This window comes from Nerophis ophidion, linkage group LG10 (genome assembly GCF_033978795.1).
Source record: "Nerophis ophidion isolate RoL-2023_Sa linkage group LG10, RoL_Noph_v1.0, whole genome shotgun sequence".
NCBI classification, from domain to species: Eukaryota; Metazoa; Chordata; class Actinopteri; order Syngnathiformes; family Syngnathidae; genus Nerophis; species Nerophis ophidion.
Window position 1 is genome coordinate 59,555 of NC_084620.1, and position 17,357 is coordinate 76,911.

A 17,357-nucleotide genomic window follows, 5' to 3' on the forward strand; every position below is an offset into this window, starting at 1 on the left:
AGTAATCATTGATTGATTGATTGATTGATGTCATCAGTTTTCTGATTCATGAAATTGTACAACAGTGCAAAAATATTGCTCATTTGTAGTACTCTTTCTTTAACTATTTGGAAAAAAAGATGTAAAAATAACTAAGAACTTGTTGAAAAATAAACAAGTGATTCAATTATAAAAAAAAAGATTTCTACACATCAACTTAAAGTGCCCTCTTTGGGGATTGTAGTAGAGATCCATCTGGATTCATCAACTTAAGTTCTAAACATTTCTTCACAAAAAAAGAAATCTTTAACATCAATATTTATGGAACATGTCCACAAAAAAATCCAGCTGTCAACACTGAATATCGCATTGTTGCATTTCTTTTTCACAGTTTATGAACTTACATTCATATTTTGTTGAAGTATTATTCAATAAATATATTTATAAAGGATTTTTGAATTGTTGCTATTTTTAGAGGGCTTCACGGTGGCAGAGGGGTTAGTGCGTCTGCCTCACAATACGAAGGTCCTGCAGTCCTGGGTTCAAATCCAGGCTCGGGATCTTTCCGTGTGGAGTTTGCATGTTCTCCCCGTGACTGCGTGGGTTCCCTCCGGGTACTCCGGCTTCCTCCCACTTCCAAAGACATGCACCTGGGGATAGGTTGATTGGCAACACTAAATTGGCCCTAGTGTGTGAATGTGAGTGTGAATGTTGTCTGTCTATCTGTGTTGGCCCTGCGATGAGGTGGCGACTTGTCCAGGGTGTACCCCGCCTTCCGCCCGATTGTAGCTGAGATAGGCGCCAGCGACCCCAAAAGGGAAAAAGCGGTAGAAAATGGATGAATGGATGGATGGATGCTATTTTTAGAATATTTTTTTAAAATCTCACGTACCCCTTAGCATACCTCCAAGTACCCCCTGGGGTATGCGTACCTGCAGAAAATTGATTTTTTTCAGGTTTTTCTATGTTTACAATTTCACACGTTGCAATATTTTGTTACACATTTTGTTACATTTCTTATATATTCCTTATTTTTACACCATCATGCACAAGTCATTTCCAATGGTTGTGTTGACATCAGTTTCCTTTCTGCCTTGGTAGCTGAGGGGGATTCATTTTGATAGGTCATAAAAATATCAATAATTCTCAATATCGACTGCAAAATAAACTTACAGCGTGATTGAGTTATTACCCCAGCCCAAGTTAAGGTTTTAAATATTTTCAAAATACCTTTTCTGAGCCTTAATCTTTTTTTTATTGACAAACAGACCCCCCTAACACCTCCCCCACCTTGTCCAAATCTCTTTAAATTTGAGGAAAATGGTGCTATTATGGTTTTAATTTTTGTAATGTTTTATTAATATTCACATCAGTAGTGATGGGTGTATTGATGCTGAAATAGCAACACCACCAATGTTGTATTGTTTTGACAGCACAAATGTAGCACTAATGTTTGGAACAAGTTTAAAGGGATTTGGCCAAGGGCATTGTAAAAAAAAAAAAAAAATCTGTAGATTTTACGGCAGCATTTTAGCATAAAATTGACAATGGATTTTACACCAATTTACTGTAACATTCTGTCGACTTTGCTGCCGGTTTTTGTTTTTACTATAAAATATACAATCAATTTTTTTACATGCATTACTGTAAATACTGCTCGCCTGTGTATCGGCTGGGGACATCTCTGCGCTGCTGATCCGCCTCCGCTTGGGATGGTTTCCTGCTGGCTCCGCTGTGAACAGGACTCTCGCTGCTGTGTTGGATCCGCTTTGGACTGGACTCTCGCGACTGTGTTGGATCCATTGTGGATTGAACTCTCACAGTATCATGTTAGACCCGCTCGACATCCATTGCTTTCCTCCTCTCCAAGGTTCTCATAGTCATCATTGTCACCGACGTCCCACTGGGTTATTATTGTCACCGATGTCCCACTGGGTGTGAGTTTTCCTTGCCCTTATGTGGGCCTACCGAGGATGTCGTAGTGGTTTGTGCAGCCCTTTGAGACACTAGTGATTTAGGGCTATATAAGTAAACATTGATTGATTCAATCAATCAATCAATGTTTATTTATATAGCCCCAAATCACAAATGTCTCAAAGGACTGCACAAATCATTACGACTACAACATCCTCGGAACAACCCACAAATGGGCAAGGAAAACTCACACCCAGTGGGCAGGGAGAATTCACATCCAGTGGGACGCCAGTGACAATGCTGACTATGAGAAACCTTGGAGAGGACCTCAGATGTGGGCAACCCCCCCCCTCTAGGGGACCGAAAGCAATGGATGTCGAGCGGGTCTAACATGATACTGTGAAAGTTCAATCCATAGTGGCTCCAAGACAGCAGCGAGAGTCCCGTCCACAGGAAACCATCTCAAGCGGATCAGCAGCGTAGAGATGTCCCCAACCGATACAGGCGAGCGGTCCATCCTGGGTCCCGACGAGCGGTCCATCCTGGGTCTCGACTCTGGACAGCCAGTACTTCATCCATGGTCATCGGACCGGACCCCCTCCACAAGGGAGGGGGGGACATAGGAGAAAGAAAAGAAGCGGCAGATCAACTGGTCTAAAAAGGAGGTCTATTTAAAGGCTAGAGTATACAGATGAGTTTTAAGGTGAGACTTAAATGCTTCTACTGAGGTAGCATCCCGAACTGTTACCGGGAGGGCATTCCAGAGTACTGGAATGATTGAAATAAAAATTTACTTTTATTTTCATGGTTAAATTCTGGCGACTGAGCTGCCAGTTTTTTAGTGTAAAAGCAACAGACTTTTATTTTTTACAGCATGTGAATAATAAAACATTATTAACATTGAAAGCATAATAACTGTTTTTGGACAGCACAAGTGTAACAGAAACACAAATGGAACAAGAAAAAGTTTACACATGTGGCTTGCATGTCACGTCTCCATGGTGACGCCTGTGAAGCAGCTTCAGGGTCTTTTCGCTGAACTGGTACGTCAGCTTCTTTTTCACCTTGAAAATCTCGCCGGACCGCGCGTAGTTCCTCAGGGCACGGGACATCTTCTGGTACGTCATCGGCCTCTTGTTGCCCTTCCTCTGCCCCCACAGTGCCGCCAGCTGGTCCTTGTTGCGGGCGGAGAAGCGGAAAACGCCCTCGGCCGCCGGCACCCAGGACACGCAGTGGGCCATGGCCGGGTTCTCCAGCATCTCGAACAGGAAGTGGAACAGACGGACTTTCCTACCTGCGAGCCGGAAGAAGCCGTAAGTGTCTTGATTTATTCCCACAACACTTTGTGAAATGATCACTGTTTTGTGTGAATAAGCGCATGTAAAATGTCAAAAATGTTAAACGGGGCACTTTAAATGACGATTTACCTCAAATGTATACCTAGCCCCTTCCTGCTAGGTCACTGATAAGAATATAATGGCAAATTTCCCTGACACTGTCACTGTCTCTTTTGGTGGTCTTGTAAGGTAAGGCAGTCCTTCCTGGTTTTGTCCGGAATGTATGTTTTAAATATGTAAATGTGTTTATTTTGCACCGTGAAAATGATTTCATGAGCATGGTGGTGGCAGCATCATGCTCATGAAATTGTACAAAACAGGCATAAAAATAAATCCAAGTTTAATTCAACTTGACCCCAAATGAAATTATGCTTAGGGCCCCAATTTAGCCAGCTGGTGACACCACAAGTCAATGTTTATGCCAGCACTTTGATAAAGAAGGTGAGAAACACTCCTCACTCTCCACTCCTTGCCGTCTTTGCCAACATGCTTTATTTCTGTGTATTTCCCATTGTTTTCTGCACTGTATTTACTCCGTTACATTTACTCAAGTAATGTTTTGGATCATTTGGTTCTGTAGGAGTCATTTCGATGCAACGTTAGTTTGACTTTTACTTGAGTATTTTTGTGAAGAATAAACTACTTTTACAATGATTTTCATTCCAATCTATACAGTTATTTATATCAACTCTATATTTACTCATTATTTATTGACTCCTTATAGAGCAGAGCTGGGCAAATATTTTGACTCGGGGGCCACATTGAGAAAAAAAAATATGCCTGGGGGGGCCAAGGTTTATGTGTGTATTAATTATATGTCTGTGAAAATCTGCTTTACAGTATGTGTGTTTGGGTCCCTTTTTTCAGGAACATAAATACCAAAAGTCACAATGTCCGACAGAGTTCTAAAAACGTTATGTATGACAGACCACCTCAAATGTACATTTGACACCCAAAATGTACATTAAGATAAAGAAAGTGGGATTTACAATATTAATTATGAACAATAAAACACTGAATATTAACAATATTTAAACGTCACTCCTCTTTTACTTCTCAGACCAACTCCTCGATAGTTCTGTATCTTTTACAATCAAGCAAAACACAACAAAAATGTAAAAAAACAGCAAAAATATGAAGGCCAAGTGTGATAAACACCTACAATATAAAACAAATAAAAGCCTTCTGTAATGATATAATGAAGTCAACACATGATATAAGTGTCTATATCAGCTATATTAGACCACCTCAAAAAAAACGGAATGGAATTTTACATTTTTTTACTGAATGGGACACCCAAAATGTATGTGAGGATAAGGAAAGTGGGATTTACACTATTAACTATGAACAATAAAACACTGACTATTAACAATATACAAACGTCACTCCTCTTTTACTTCTCAGACCAAATCCTCGATAGTTCTGTATCTTTTACAATCAAGCAAAACACAACAAAAATGTAAAAAAACAGCAAAAATATGAAGGCCAAGTGTGATAAACACCTACAAAATAAAACAAATAAAAGCCTTCTGTAAGTTATATAATGAAGTCAACACATGATATAAGTGTCTATATCAGCTATATTAGACCACCTCAAAAAAAACGGAATGGAATTTTTCAGTTTTTTACTGAATGGGACACTCAAAATATACGTGAAGCTAAGGAAAGTGGGATTTACATTATTAACTATGAACAATAAAACACTAAATATTAACGATATATAAACGTCGTTCCTCTTTTACTTCTCAGACCAAATCCTCGATAGTTCTGTATCTTTTACAATCAAGCAAAACACAACAAAAATTTAAAAAAAAAGCAAAAATATGAAGGCTGAGTGTGATAAACACCTACAATATAAAACAAATAAAAGCCTTCTGTAAGTGATATAATGAAGTCAACACATGATATAAGTGTCTATATCAGCTATATTAGACCACCTCAAGAAAAACGGAATGGAATTTTTCAGTTTTTTACTGAATGGAACACTCAAAATATACGTGAAGATAAGGAAAGTGGGATTTACATTATTAACTATGAACAATAAAACACTAAATATTAACAATATATAAATGTCGCTCCTCTTTTACTTCTCAGACCAAATCCTCGATATTTGTGTATCTTTTACAATCAAGCAAAACACAACAAAAATGTAAAAAACAGCAAAATATTAAGGCCAATTGCAATCAATCAATCAATAAACACCTACAATATGATATATTATCACATAAAAATCTGCTTCTGCATCTTTTTCTGACACACGCGGTTAGGGCTGGCTGCGCTGGAAACAAACCCTGCCCACTCTACTTTGTTCCTGGTCTTAGCTGCTGTGACCTAGATTACCATAATAACTCGTATAACACCTAAAAGCGCAGATTTCAAACATTGAAATACTTTCTATAGTTCAAGGTCATTTAAAAACAGCACTGCACATCATAATGGTGGCAACAGTTTTGATGTTAAAGGTCTAAAATAATGATTAAGAACGTCCGGCGGGCCGGATTGAAAATCATAACGGGCCGAATGCGGCCGTATTTTGCCCAGGTCTGTTATAGAGACTTCTTCCAGCAGGTACTGTCACATGACTCTGTTTTACCAATCCAACGGAAGCACTAGTGACCTTTGACTCTACTTCCCCAATTAAACGCTGCCTGGCAGTCACATGACCTCACTAACAGTGTATGCTGTAAAAGGTGACATGACGTCGGACAAGATCGCACGACACATTAGTTTACTTTACAACTATCGTATTTTTCGGAGTATAAGTCGCTCCGGAGTATAAGTCGCACCTGCCGAAAATGCATAATAGAGAAGGAAAAAAACATATATAAGTCGCACTGGAGTTTAAGTCGCATTTTTTGGGGAAATTTATGTGATAAAACCCAACACCAAGAATAGACATTTGAAAGGCAATTTAAAATAAATAAAGAATAGTGAACAACAGGCTGAATAAGTGTACGTTATATGAGGCATAAATAACCAACTGAGAAGGTGCCTGGTATGTTAACATAACATATTATAGTAAGAGTCATTCAAATAACTATAACATATAGAACATGCTATACGTTTACCAAACAATCTGTCACTCCTAATTGCTAAATCCCATGAAATATTATACTTCTAGTCTCTTACGTGAATGAGCTAAATAATATTATTTGATATTTTACGGTAATGTGTTAATAATTTCACACATAAGTCGCTCCTGAGTATAAGTTGCACCCCCGGCCAAACTATGAAAAAAAACTGCGACTTATAGTCCGAAAAATACGGTACTAAAAAGAACATTTACAGCATTTATGTGTGTGTATATGTGTAAATAAATGAACACTGAAATTTAAGTATTTATTTAATGTATATATATATATATATATATATATATATATATATATATATATATATATGTATGTATGTATGTATGTATGTATGTATGTATGTATGTATGTAGGTGTGGGAAAAATCACAAGACTACTTCGTCTCTACAGAACTGTTTCATGAGGGGTTCCCTCAATCAACATATATATATATATATATATATATATATATATATATATACATATATGTCTTGATTGGATTATCCAGAGAATAGTGCTCGATACCGTGGTAGAGCGCAATATGTGTGTGTGGGAAAAATCACAAGACTACTTCATCTCTACAGAACTGTTTCATGAGGGGTTCCCTCAATCAACAGGAGATGATTGAGGGAACCCCTCATGAAACAGTTCTGTAGAGACGAAGTAGTCTTGTGATTTTTCCCACACCTACATATTGCGCTCTACCACGGTATCGAGCACTATTCTCTGGATAATCCAATCAAGACATATATGTATATATATATATATATATATATATATATATATATATATATATATATATATATATATATATATATATATATATATATATATATATATATATATATATATATATATATATGTATATGTATATGTATAAAATATTTGACTCTTAACCATGCCCCCCACCTCCCGGAATCGGAGGTCTCAAGGTTGGCAAGTATGGTCGAACGTCACTCGTGCTTACGTTGGATTGGTGACAGTGCGTCTTTACAAGCATTGACCATCCATCCATCCATTTTTCTACCGCTTGTCCCTTTTTTGGGGTAACGTGGGGTGGCTGGAGCCTATCTCAGATGCATTCGGGCTGTAGGCGGGGTACACCCTGGACAAGTCGCCACCTCATCACAGGGCCAACACTAATTGGTCATAAATGAAAATAATGACGATATAAATAAATGCTGCCTTAATGTCGTCCGTGTATAAAAGCCTTTTTTAAAAATTTTGAAATTTTGAAGAATAGCTACTATGATTGCAGCAGCTAATTTCTATTTCCATCCATCCATTTTCTACCGCTTATTCCCTTTCGGGGTCGTGGGGGGCGCTGGCGCCTATCTCAGCTACGATTTGTTTTACATAATTTTTTTTAGGGAACAAATTTACATAGACTTGATAAGAATATATATCTTAGTTAAAATAATACGAAACTTAAGAAAGATATAATGTATATTTTTGTACAAAAAAAGCTTGTGAGAACCTATACCTTTTTTTATGGAGTACCTAATAACCAAATGAACAATCAAAGTAATATAATTAGTCATTGTGAAAATTATAAACATTCAAACAATGGGTATGTTCTGTTAAACCCCCAATGATTACATATTAGGGGTGTGGGAAAAAATCAATTCAAATACGAATCGCGATTCTCACGTTGTGCGATTCAGAATCGATTCTTTTTTTTTTTTTTAATCAATCCAACAAACCACTACACAGCAATACCAAAACAATGCAATCCAATTCCAAAACCAAACCTGACCCAGCAACACTCAGAACTGCAATAAACAGCAATTGAGAGGAGACACAAACACGACACAGAACAAACCAAAAGTAGTGAAACAAAAATGAATATTATCAACAACAGTATCAATAATAGTTATAATTTCAGCATAGCAGTGATTAAAAATCCCTCATTTACATTATCATTAGACATTTATAAAAATAAAATAAAAAGAACAATAGTTTCACAGCGGCTTACACTTGCATCACATCTCATAAGTTTGACAACACACTGTGTCCAATATTTTCACAAAGATAAAGTAAGTCGTATTTTTGGTCCGTTTAATAGTTAAAACAAATTTACATTATTGCAATCAGTTGATAAGACATTGTCCTTTACAATTATAAAAGCTTTTTAAAAAAATCTACTACTCTGCTAGCATGTCAGCAGACTGGGGTAGATCCTGCTGAAATCCTATGTATTGAATGAACACAGAATCCTTTTGAATCGGAAAAATATCGTTTTTGAATAGAGAATCGCGTTGAATCGAAAAAAATCGATATATAATCAAATCGCGACCCCAAGAATCGATATCGAACCGAATTGTGGGACACCCTTTTTAGACCAGTTGATCTGCCGTTTCTTTTCTTTTTCTTCTATGTCCCACTCTCCTTTGTGGAGGGGGTCCGGTCCGATCCGGTGGCCATGTACTGCTCGCCTGTGTATCGGCTGGGGACATCTCTGCGCTGCTGATCAGCCTCCACTTGGGATGGTTTCCTGCTGGCTCCGCTGTGAACGGGACTCTCGCTGCTGTGTTGGATCCGCTTTGGACTGGACTCTCGCGACTGTGTTGGATCCATTATGGATTGATCTTTCACAGTATCATGTTCTCATATGTTCTCATAGTCATCAGTATCATCAGTATCACAGTATCATGTTCTCATAGTCATCATTGTCACCGACGTCCCACTGGGTCATTATTGTCACCGACGTCCCACTGGGTGTGAGTTTTTCCTTGCCCGAGGATGTCGTAGTGGTTTGTGCAGCCCTTTGAGACACTAGTGATTTAGGGCTATATAAGTAAACATTGATTGATTGATTGACCCAAAGATTCGCAGCCCTATTACATAAGCTATATATTTATAGGTTGAAGAAAAGTAATTGTGAGCAAGTTTTATCAGTTGGATTAACATGTATTTTAATGGGGAAAATGGCTTCCGTTTTGTTTTGTTTTTGTTGCACCTTTAGGAAGAACGTTTAGCTGCCATTTAAACTGTGCAACATGTAACACTTGCCAATGCAAATGTGCCGGGCAGGTGACAGGAGATGAGCAGCCCAAAGCCAGCTCCCCAAATCATTGGCATCAGGTTTCACCTCCTTTTGTGTTCCTGACCCGCCAGCACAGCTGCACCGGCCGCTCGCTGTCAATCATTTCCTCAAAAGCCGGCATTCCCAGAAAATCACTGTTTGGTTTGGCGAGAGAGCGGGCAAACGCTTGCTGTTATCTGCCAGATATGTAAAAAAGAGTGCAGCCCCGGCACACTTTCATTGTGTGTTACTGTCAGGGTGTGTTTGCTCTCTGCTGCAAACACCTCGGCAATAAAAACATTCAAAAGGAGAACTCACCGCTGCCAGCCTCCGCTGCCTGATGTTTGGCTAGTTGTCTCGATGACACAAAGTCTGGCTGCGGGCCGTGCGTTGGTCCCGTGGCCGTTATTTGGCTGAAGGGTGCTGCTGAGGGCTCGCAGGTCGGCGGATGAGCGGAAGCTTGGATGCTCTTGCAAAAACAGAACGAGCAAAATGTTAAAAAGTATTTATTTGGATTTTTTTTTATTTGCTCACCTGAACAAAAATTACCGTATTTTCCGCACTATAAGGCGCACCGGATTACAAGGCGCACTTTCAATGAATGGCCTATTTTAAAACTTTGTTCATATATAAGGCGCACCGCATTATAAGGCGCATAGAATAGATGCTACAGTAGAGGCTGGGGTTACGTTATGCATCCTTTAGATCAGGGGTCACCAACCTTTTTGAAACCAAGAGCTACTTCTTGGGTACTGATTAATGCAAAGGGCTACCAGTTTGATACACACTCAAATAAATTGCCAGAAATAGCCAATTTGCTCAATTAACCTTTAATAAATTAATCTATATATATTAAAAAATTAGTATTTCTGTCTGTCATTCCGTCGTACATTTTTTTCTCCTTTTACGGAAGGTTTTTTGTAGAGAATAAATGATGAAAAAAACACTTAATTGAACGATTTAAAAGAGGAGAAAACACGAAAAAAATGAAAATTACATTTTGAAATATAGTTTATCTTCAATTTCGACTCTTTAAAATTCAAAATTCAACCGAAAAAAATGAAGAGAAAAAACTAGCTAATTCGAATCTTTTTGAAAAATATTTAAAAAAGTATTTATGGAGCATCATTAGTAATTTTTCCTGATTAAGATTAATTTTAGAATTTTGATGACATGTTTTAAAATTTTTAAAAGAAATTCAAAAGGCTTTGAAATAAGATTTAAATTTGATTCCAAAGATTTTCTAGATTTGCCAGAATAATTTTTTTTGAATTTTAATCATAATAAGTTTGAAGAAATATTTCACAATTATTCTTCGTCGAAAAAAACAGAAGCTAAAATGAAGAATTAAATTAAAATGTATTTATTATTCTTTACAATAAAAAAAAAATACTTCAAATTTGATTTAAATTTTCAGGAAAGAAGAGGAAGGAATTTAAAAGGTAAAAAGGTATATGTGTTTAAAAATCCTAAAATAATTTTTAAGGTTGTATTTTTCTCTCAAATTGTCTTTCTGAAAGTTATGAGAAGCAAAGTAAAAAAATAAGTGAATGTATTTAAACAAGTGAAGACCAAGTCTATAAAATATTTTCTTGGATTTTCAAATTCTATTTGAGTTTTGTCTCTCTTAGAATTAAAAATGTCAAGCAAAGCGAGACCAGCTTGCTAGTAAATAAATACAATTAAAAAAATAGAGGCAGCTCACTGGTAAGTGCTGCTATTTGAGCTATTTTTAGAACAGGCCAGCGGGCGACTCATCTGGTCCTTACGGGCTACCTGGTGCCCGCGGGCACCGCGTTGGTGACCCCTGCTTTAAATGGAGCTGCACTAAAGGGAATGTCAACAAAACAGTCAGATAGGTCAGTCAAACTTTATCAATAGATTACAAACCAGCATTCTGACAACTCCGTTCACTCCCAAAATGAATAAACAGCAGTTTTATTATTTTCCCCGATTCAATAATCACGTAAAAAAAAGTCTGATACTGTTACGGTAAATCAAACATTAGTCCAATCAAAATTGAGTAACACTCTAAATAGTGCAAAGCAATAATATATCAATAACTCAACGTTGCTCAAACGACAATGTCACACAACACAACACACAAAATAAACATGTAAAGCTCACTTTATTAAGTTATTCCTCATCCACGAATCCCTCAAATTCTACTATTTCAGTGTTCGAATCAAATAGTTGGGCGAATACGGCATGTCGAAGTCAATCAATCAATCAATCAATGTTTACTTATATAGCCCTAAATCACTAGTGTCTCAAAGGGCTGCACAAACCACTACGACATCCTCGGTAGGCCCACATAAGGGCAAGGAAAACTCACACCCAGTGGGACGTCGGTGACAATGATGACTATGAGAACATGATACTGTGATACTGATGATACTGATGACTATGAGAACATATGAGAACATGATACTGTGAAAGATCAATCCACAATGGATCCAACACAGTCGCGAGAGTCCAGTCCAAAGCGGATCCAACACAGCAGCGAGAGTCCCGTTCACAGCGGAGCCAGCAGGAAACCATCCCAAGCGGAGGCTGATCAGCAGCGCAGAGATGTCCCCAGCCGATACACAGGCGAGCAGTACATGGCCACCGGATCGGACCGGACTCCCTCCACAAAGGAGAGTGGGACATAAAGTCGTCTGCTTTAACGGCATAATTACACAGTATTTTGGAGATCTGTGTTGCTCAATCTTTTGCAATTTGTTCAATTAATATTGGAGAAGTCACAGTAGAAAGATGGAGTTGGGAAGCTTCAGCCTTTAGCCACACAAACACACGGTGATTCCTTGTTTAAAATTCCCGGAGGTGAAGCTTTCCTATGGATCAGAGCGGTCAAGCGAACATGGATCCCGACCAAATGTCAACCAGCAGTTTTCGGTGAGAAAATTGTGGTAAAAAGTCGCTTCTTACCGGCGATCAACTGAGCTTGTGCTGTCCATAATGCTGCCGTCGACTTCCATCAGACACTTGCCTCAAGACACCCGTGGAGACACCTCCGACTATCAGGTACTATCAAACTCACTAAAACACTAGCAACACAATAGAAAGATAAGGGATTTCCCAGAATTATCCTAGTAAATGTGTCTAAAAACATCTGAATCCATCCCAATGCAATCGCGTTTTTTTTTTTTTTTTACTTGATTTATTTTTTTTTTTTTTGAGTCCGTCACTATCAATATCCTCAAACACAAATCTTTCATCCTCGCTCAAATAATGGGGAAATTGTCGTTTTCTCGGTCCGAATAGCTCTTTTTGTTGGAGGCTCCCATTAAAAACAATGTGAGGATGTGAGGAGCCATCAAACATGTGACGTCATCGTCTGCGACTTCCGGTAAAGGCAGGGCTTTTCTGTTAGCGACAAAAAGTTGCGAACTTTATCGTCGATGTCCTCTACTAAATCCTTTCGGCAAAAATATGGCAATATCGCGAAATGATCAAGTATGACACATAGAATGGAGCTGCTATCCCCGTTTAAATAAGAAAATCTCATTTCAGTAGGCCTTTAATGCTGATTGTTGGAGTTGCTTCACGAAAATGTGTAAATTAACATTTTGATTATTATTTTGCACTAAAACATTATTCATGTCCCGTAATTTTGTTTTAGTAGAAAGCATGCAACAGAATAAATTCTAACTTTGATTCTAAAAGTATAAGAAGTAATTTCACGTAAATAAGAGATTGTGAAAACGTTTGTAACGTGTTGGCGCCAAATAAAGTTATGCTTAGGGCCCAGACTTTAGACGGAATATGGATATTGGGCTAAAATGTTGCCGAACATTTTTTGCCAAAACTGAATCTTCCCAAAAGTGGAGCGTCGGGAAAAAAAAACAAGGTGCAACTGTTCTGTCCAAAATCTGTTTCCTGTAGAGAACCCATGGCTCTAGAGCCAGATGTGGCTCTTTTGATGACTGCACCTGGCTTTCAGATAAATCTTAGCTGACATTGCTTAACACGGTAAGTAATGAATAATTCCGTTGGTAATCACAGTGTCAAAAATAACGTTCAAAATATAAAACATTCTCATGCATCCGGTTTATAGCGCACCTGTTCAAGAAGTCGCATTAATGGTAAGAAGTATTGTATTTATCATTGGTTAGCTTCGGAATAACAATGTTATTAAAAAGAATAAGAGACTTATTATACACTAAAAATGTTGGTCTTACTTAAAAATGCACACATTTAGTTGTATTCTGTCTTAAAAAAAATATCACATGGCTCTCACGGAAATACTTTTTAAAATATTTAGCTTGTGTGGCTCTCTCAACCAAAAAGGTTCCCAAGTTTAAACTTGACCTCTGGACTGGCGCAGTATCCATAGTCGTTACGACTGACGGAGACCTTTGATTGTCTTAAAAAAAATATTACATGGCTCTCACGGAAATACTTTTTAAAATATTTAGCTTGTGAGGCTCTCTCAACCAAAAAGGTTCCCAAGTTTAAACTTGACCTCTGGACTGGCGCAGTATCCATAGTCGTTACGACTGACGGAGACCTTTGATTGTCTTAAAAAAAATATTACATGGCTCTCACGGAAATACTTTTTAAAATATTTAGCTTGTGTGGCTCTCTCAACCAAAAAGGTTCCCAACCCCTGCTATAGATCTGACGGCCGACTTTTCAACCTAGCCCGTCTTAAAGCAAGAACCAAAGTCCGTGAGACAACCATCCGGGACATGCTCTTTGCTGATGATTCCGCCGTCATTTCGCACACTGAACCAGAACTCCAGTGCCTTATGGACAGATTCTCCCAGGCCTGCAAAGACTTTGGGCTTTCCATCAGCCTAAACAAGACCAATGTGCTGAGTCAGGAAGTGGACACTCCACCAGCCATCACAATTGATAAGCACCAACTCAAAATAGTACAACAATTTACTTACCTGGGATCCACCATCAGTGACAATCTGTCCCTTGATGGTGAGATCAACAAACGTATCGGCAAAGCTGCCACAACCCTAGGGCGCCTCACAACCCACGTCTGGGAGAACCGGAAGCTGACAACTCCTACCAAGACGGCAGTGTACAACGCCTGCATTGTCAGCACTCTTCTCTATGGCAGCGAAACATGGACAACATACTCCAAACAGGAGCGCAAACTGAACACCTTCCACATGCGCTGCCTTCGCCGCATCCTCGGAATCCATTGGAGTGACAAGGTGACGAATGCCCAAGTCCTCCAACGCGCTGGTCTTCCTACCATGTTCACGCCGCTCAGACAACGCAGGCTGGGTTGGCTCGGCCACGTGTGCCGTATGGAGGATGGACGTATCCCAAAGGACATCCTGTAAAATTGTTTTTACTGTATATTAATGATATTTCCAAAATACTTAAAAAACTCAACTGTATTCTTTTTGCTGATGATACAAGTCTGTACTGTTCTGGGCAAGACCTTGACCAACTCCTAGAGACTGTAGAGATTGAACTCCACATACTAAAGCAATGGTTTGATGCCAATAAATTATCAATCAACCTAAATAAAACTAAATATATAATTTTTGGAAATAGGAAAAATAACATACAGCGCCATATAAGAATTGATGATATGGAGATAGAAAGGGTGTATTCAATAAAATTTTTGGGAATATATATAGATGATAAATTAAATTGGAAACTGTACATAAATATACTTAAGACAAAGATGGCAAAAAATATTGCTATGTTACATAAAATTAAAAACTCTGTGAATCAAAAGGCTCTTATCATGTTATATAATTCTTTCATACTCCCATATCTTAACTATTGTGTTGAAATCTGGGGAAACAATTACAAATCAAACATCAACTCTATATTTTTACTTCAAAAGAAAGCGATTAGAATTGTAACTTATGCGAATTATCATGACCATACCAATGCTCTGTTCATTCAATTAAAAACATCAATACTACTATTGTGGCTTTTAAAGCTCATAACCACATGCTGCCTGGATGTTTACAAGTGAGATTTAAACCCAGAGAGAATCCCTATGACCTCAGAGGTTCAGCTTTCTTTCAGAAAGCAAAAATAAGAACAAGCTTAAAAAGTAGATGTGTTTCTGTTAGAGGAGTTCAACTGTGGAACAGCTTGGATGATTCCTTCAAATGTTCCAGTTCCATTCACACATTTAAAAAACACTTTAAGACCAATGTCTTGAAAAAATATATCACTCTTGAATTAACATTGTAGTTAATACTATGATTAATGTTAATTAAAAATTAAACATGAGATATAAATAATAATAGAAGTACAATTGTTTGTGTATATTGTATATATAATTAGTGCAAAGGTCTATATGTACACAGGGATATTTCACATGCCTGAACTGTGTATAAAATTGAACTACGTTCATGTTGTTTATGATGTTGTTTAAAATGTGTATTTATAATATGTTGTGCAAAGGACTTTTTATAACTTTCGGAAGTTTATTTTGTACTTGAATTTGTTTATAGGGTTAGGCGCAATAAGTGTTTAACTTCAGCCTAAACCCTTTCGGTCTGTAACATTTTTCATTTTCAATCTATGAATGTACAACTTTTTATTTTCAATCTATGAATGTACAACTGTTTTTTTTTGCTTTGTTGACCATTGACCGAAGAACAATAAACTTGAAACTTGAAACTTGAATGTATGGCGAACTTGCCTCCGGCAAGAGATCTGTTGGCCGGCCGAAACTGCGCTTCAAAGATATCTGCAAGCGGGACATGAAAGCCCTGGACGTAAACACTGAACATTGGGAAGATGTAGCGGCTGACCGCAGCAAATGGCGCAGTGTCCTTCACAAACAGCTGAAGACTGGCGAGGAAAAGATCCATGCCACAGCCAATGAAAAAAGAACCAAGCGGAAGACAAGCACTCCTGCAGTTGCGCCTTCCAGCTACATCTGCAGTAAATGCGGCCGTGTTTGCCTCTCCCACATCGGACTCATCAGCCACAGCAGGCGTTGTCGCTGAGTTTAAACTTGACCTCTGGACTGGCGTAGTATCCATAGTCGTTACGACTGACGGATGCCTTTGATTGTCTTAAAAAAAATATTACATGGCTCTCACGGAAATACTTTTTAAACTATTTAGCTTGTGTGGCTCTCTCAACCAAAAAGGTTCCCAACCCCTGCTATAGAACAATGTTGATAATGGAGATGCTCACATGAGGTTGACAAGGCCAACAGAATTGTGTCCAAGTGGTGTCCTCAGCACTCTTTGCCTCCTCCTGCACACCCGCACCCCAGTACGACGCCTCCTCTGCAGAAAAAGCAAACATTTCCCAAAATCCCACGAGTCCCGTATTGACATGAACGGCTTCCTCTTACCGCCGCTTACGGTGTTGTGCCTATGGTACTCCTCCAGGAACTCTAAGATCACGTCCAAATCAGACTGCGTGTCCTGGAAAGAAGATTTCAAAATTTGGTCCGTTTCGAGGCGTCATTGTGAAATATTGTCAGCGAGCTTGTTCATTACCATGGCTGGGTATGAATCGGCCGACAAATATGCCGAGCAGACGTTGAGGGGCTGTTATTATACCTCCCCCGGAGAGTGAGGTTTCGCAGACAGTTTCTGAGCCCGGCGGTAACAATGGGCTCCATGCCGCAACAGCAGCACCAGTGCAGTGCAACCATTGACAAAGCCCCCCGGGCGCTGACCACATCCTCCCCTCTGGGCGAGATAAGGTCGGGCCTGCAGGCCGCCGCCTCTCTCGCAGGAAAAACACACTTGCTGCCATATTTTTCCTCACAGGAAGTGGCGTCATTTGAAGTTCTGTAGCAACTGTTTCATAACCGTTGGTCGTGTTGCTAGCAAGGTCGAATTTGATGATACGAGACACGGCAGAGGGTTGTGCTTTTAGCATACTGGTTTTCATGAAGTCGGTTAACACGACAGCGGGGAAGCGCATTGTTGACAGCAGGGCCGCGGATCACACCTAGCAGGCTCAAGACGTTGAAACAATGTTGGATTAGGTTCTGATGTGGAGCAACTCAAACCTAACGTTGAAACAACAAGCTGTTAATCAATGTTGGGTTCAAACGTTGATTATCCATTGAATTTT

General features: G+C 38.8%; 1 protein-coding gene across 2 annotated transcripts; it reads right to left on the reverse strand.

The window, feature by feature from the left end:
- Positions 1–2,727: 2,727 nt before the first annotated feature.
- Positions 2,728–17,034, reverse strand: spi2 (Spi-2 proto-oncogene). 2 transcript variants are annotated; one of them, XM_061911941.1, is made up of 5 exons: positions 16,772–17,034; positions 16,624–16,696; positions 16,461–16,555; positions 9,642–9,792; positions 2,728–3,187 (listed from the first exon to the last, which is right to left on the reverse strand). In XM_061911941.1, the coding sequence occupies exons 1-5, from the start codon at positions 16,772–16,774 to the stop codon at positions 2,862–2,864; spliced, it is 648 nt and encodes a 215-aa protein (XP_061767925.1). In that variant the 5' UTR covers positions 16,775–17,034; the 3' UTR covers positions 2,728–2,861. The 2 variants fall into 2 exon arrangements, with proteins under 2 accessions (XP_061767925.1, XP_061767926.1); XM_061911942.1 differs by lacking the exon at positions 16,772–17,034 and adding an exon at positions 14,539–14,623 and having other exon boundaries at positions 16,624–16,639.
- Between the last annotated feature and the right edge of the window lie 323 nt (positions 17,035–17,357).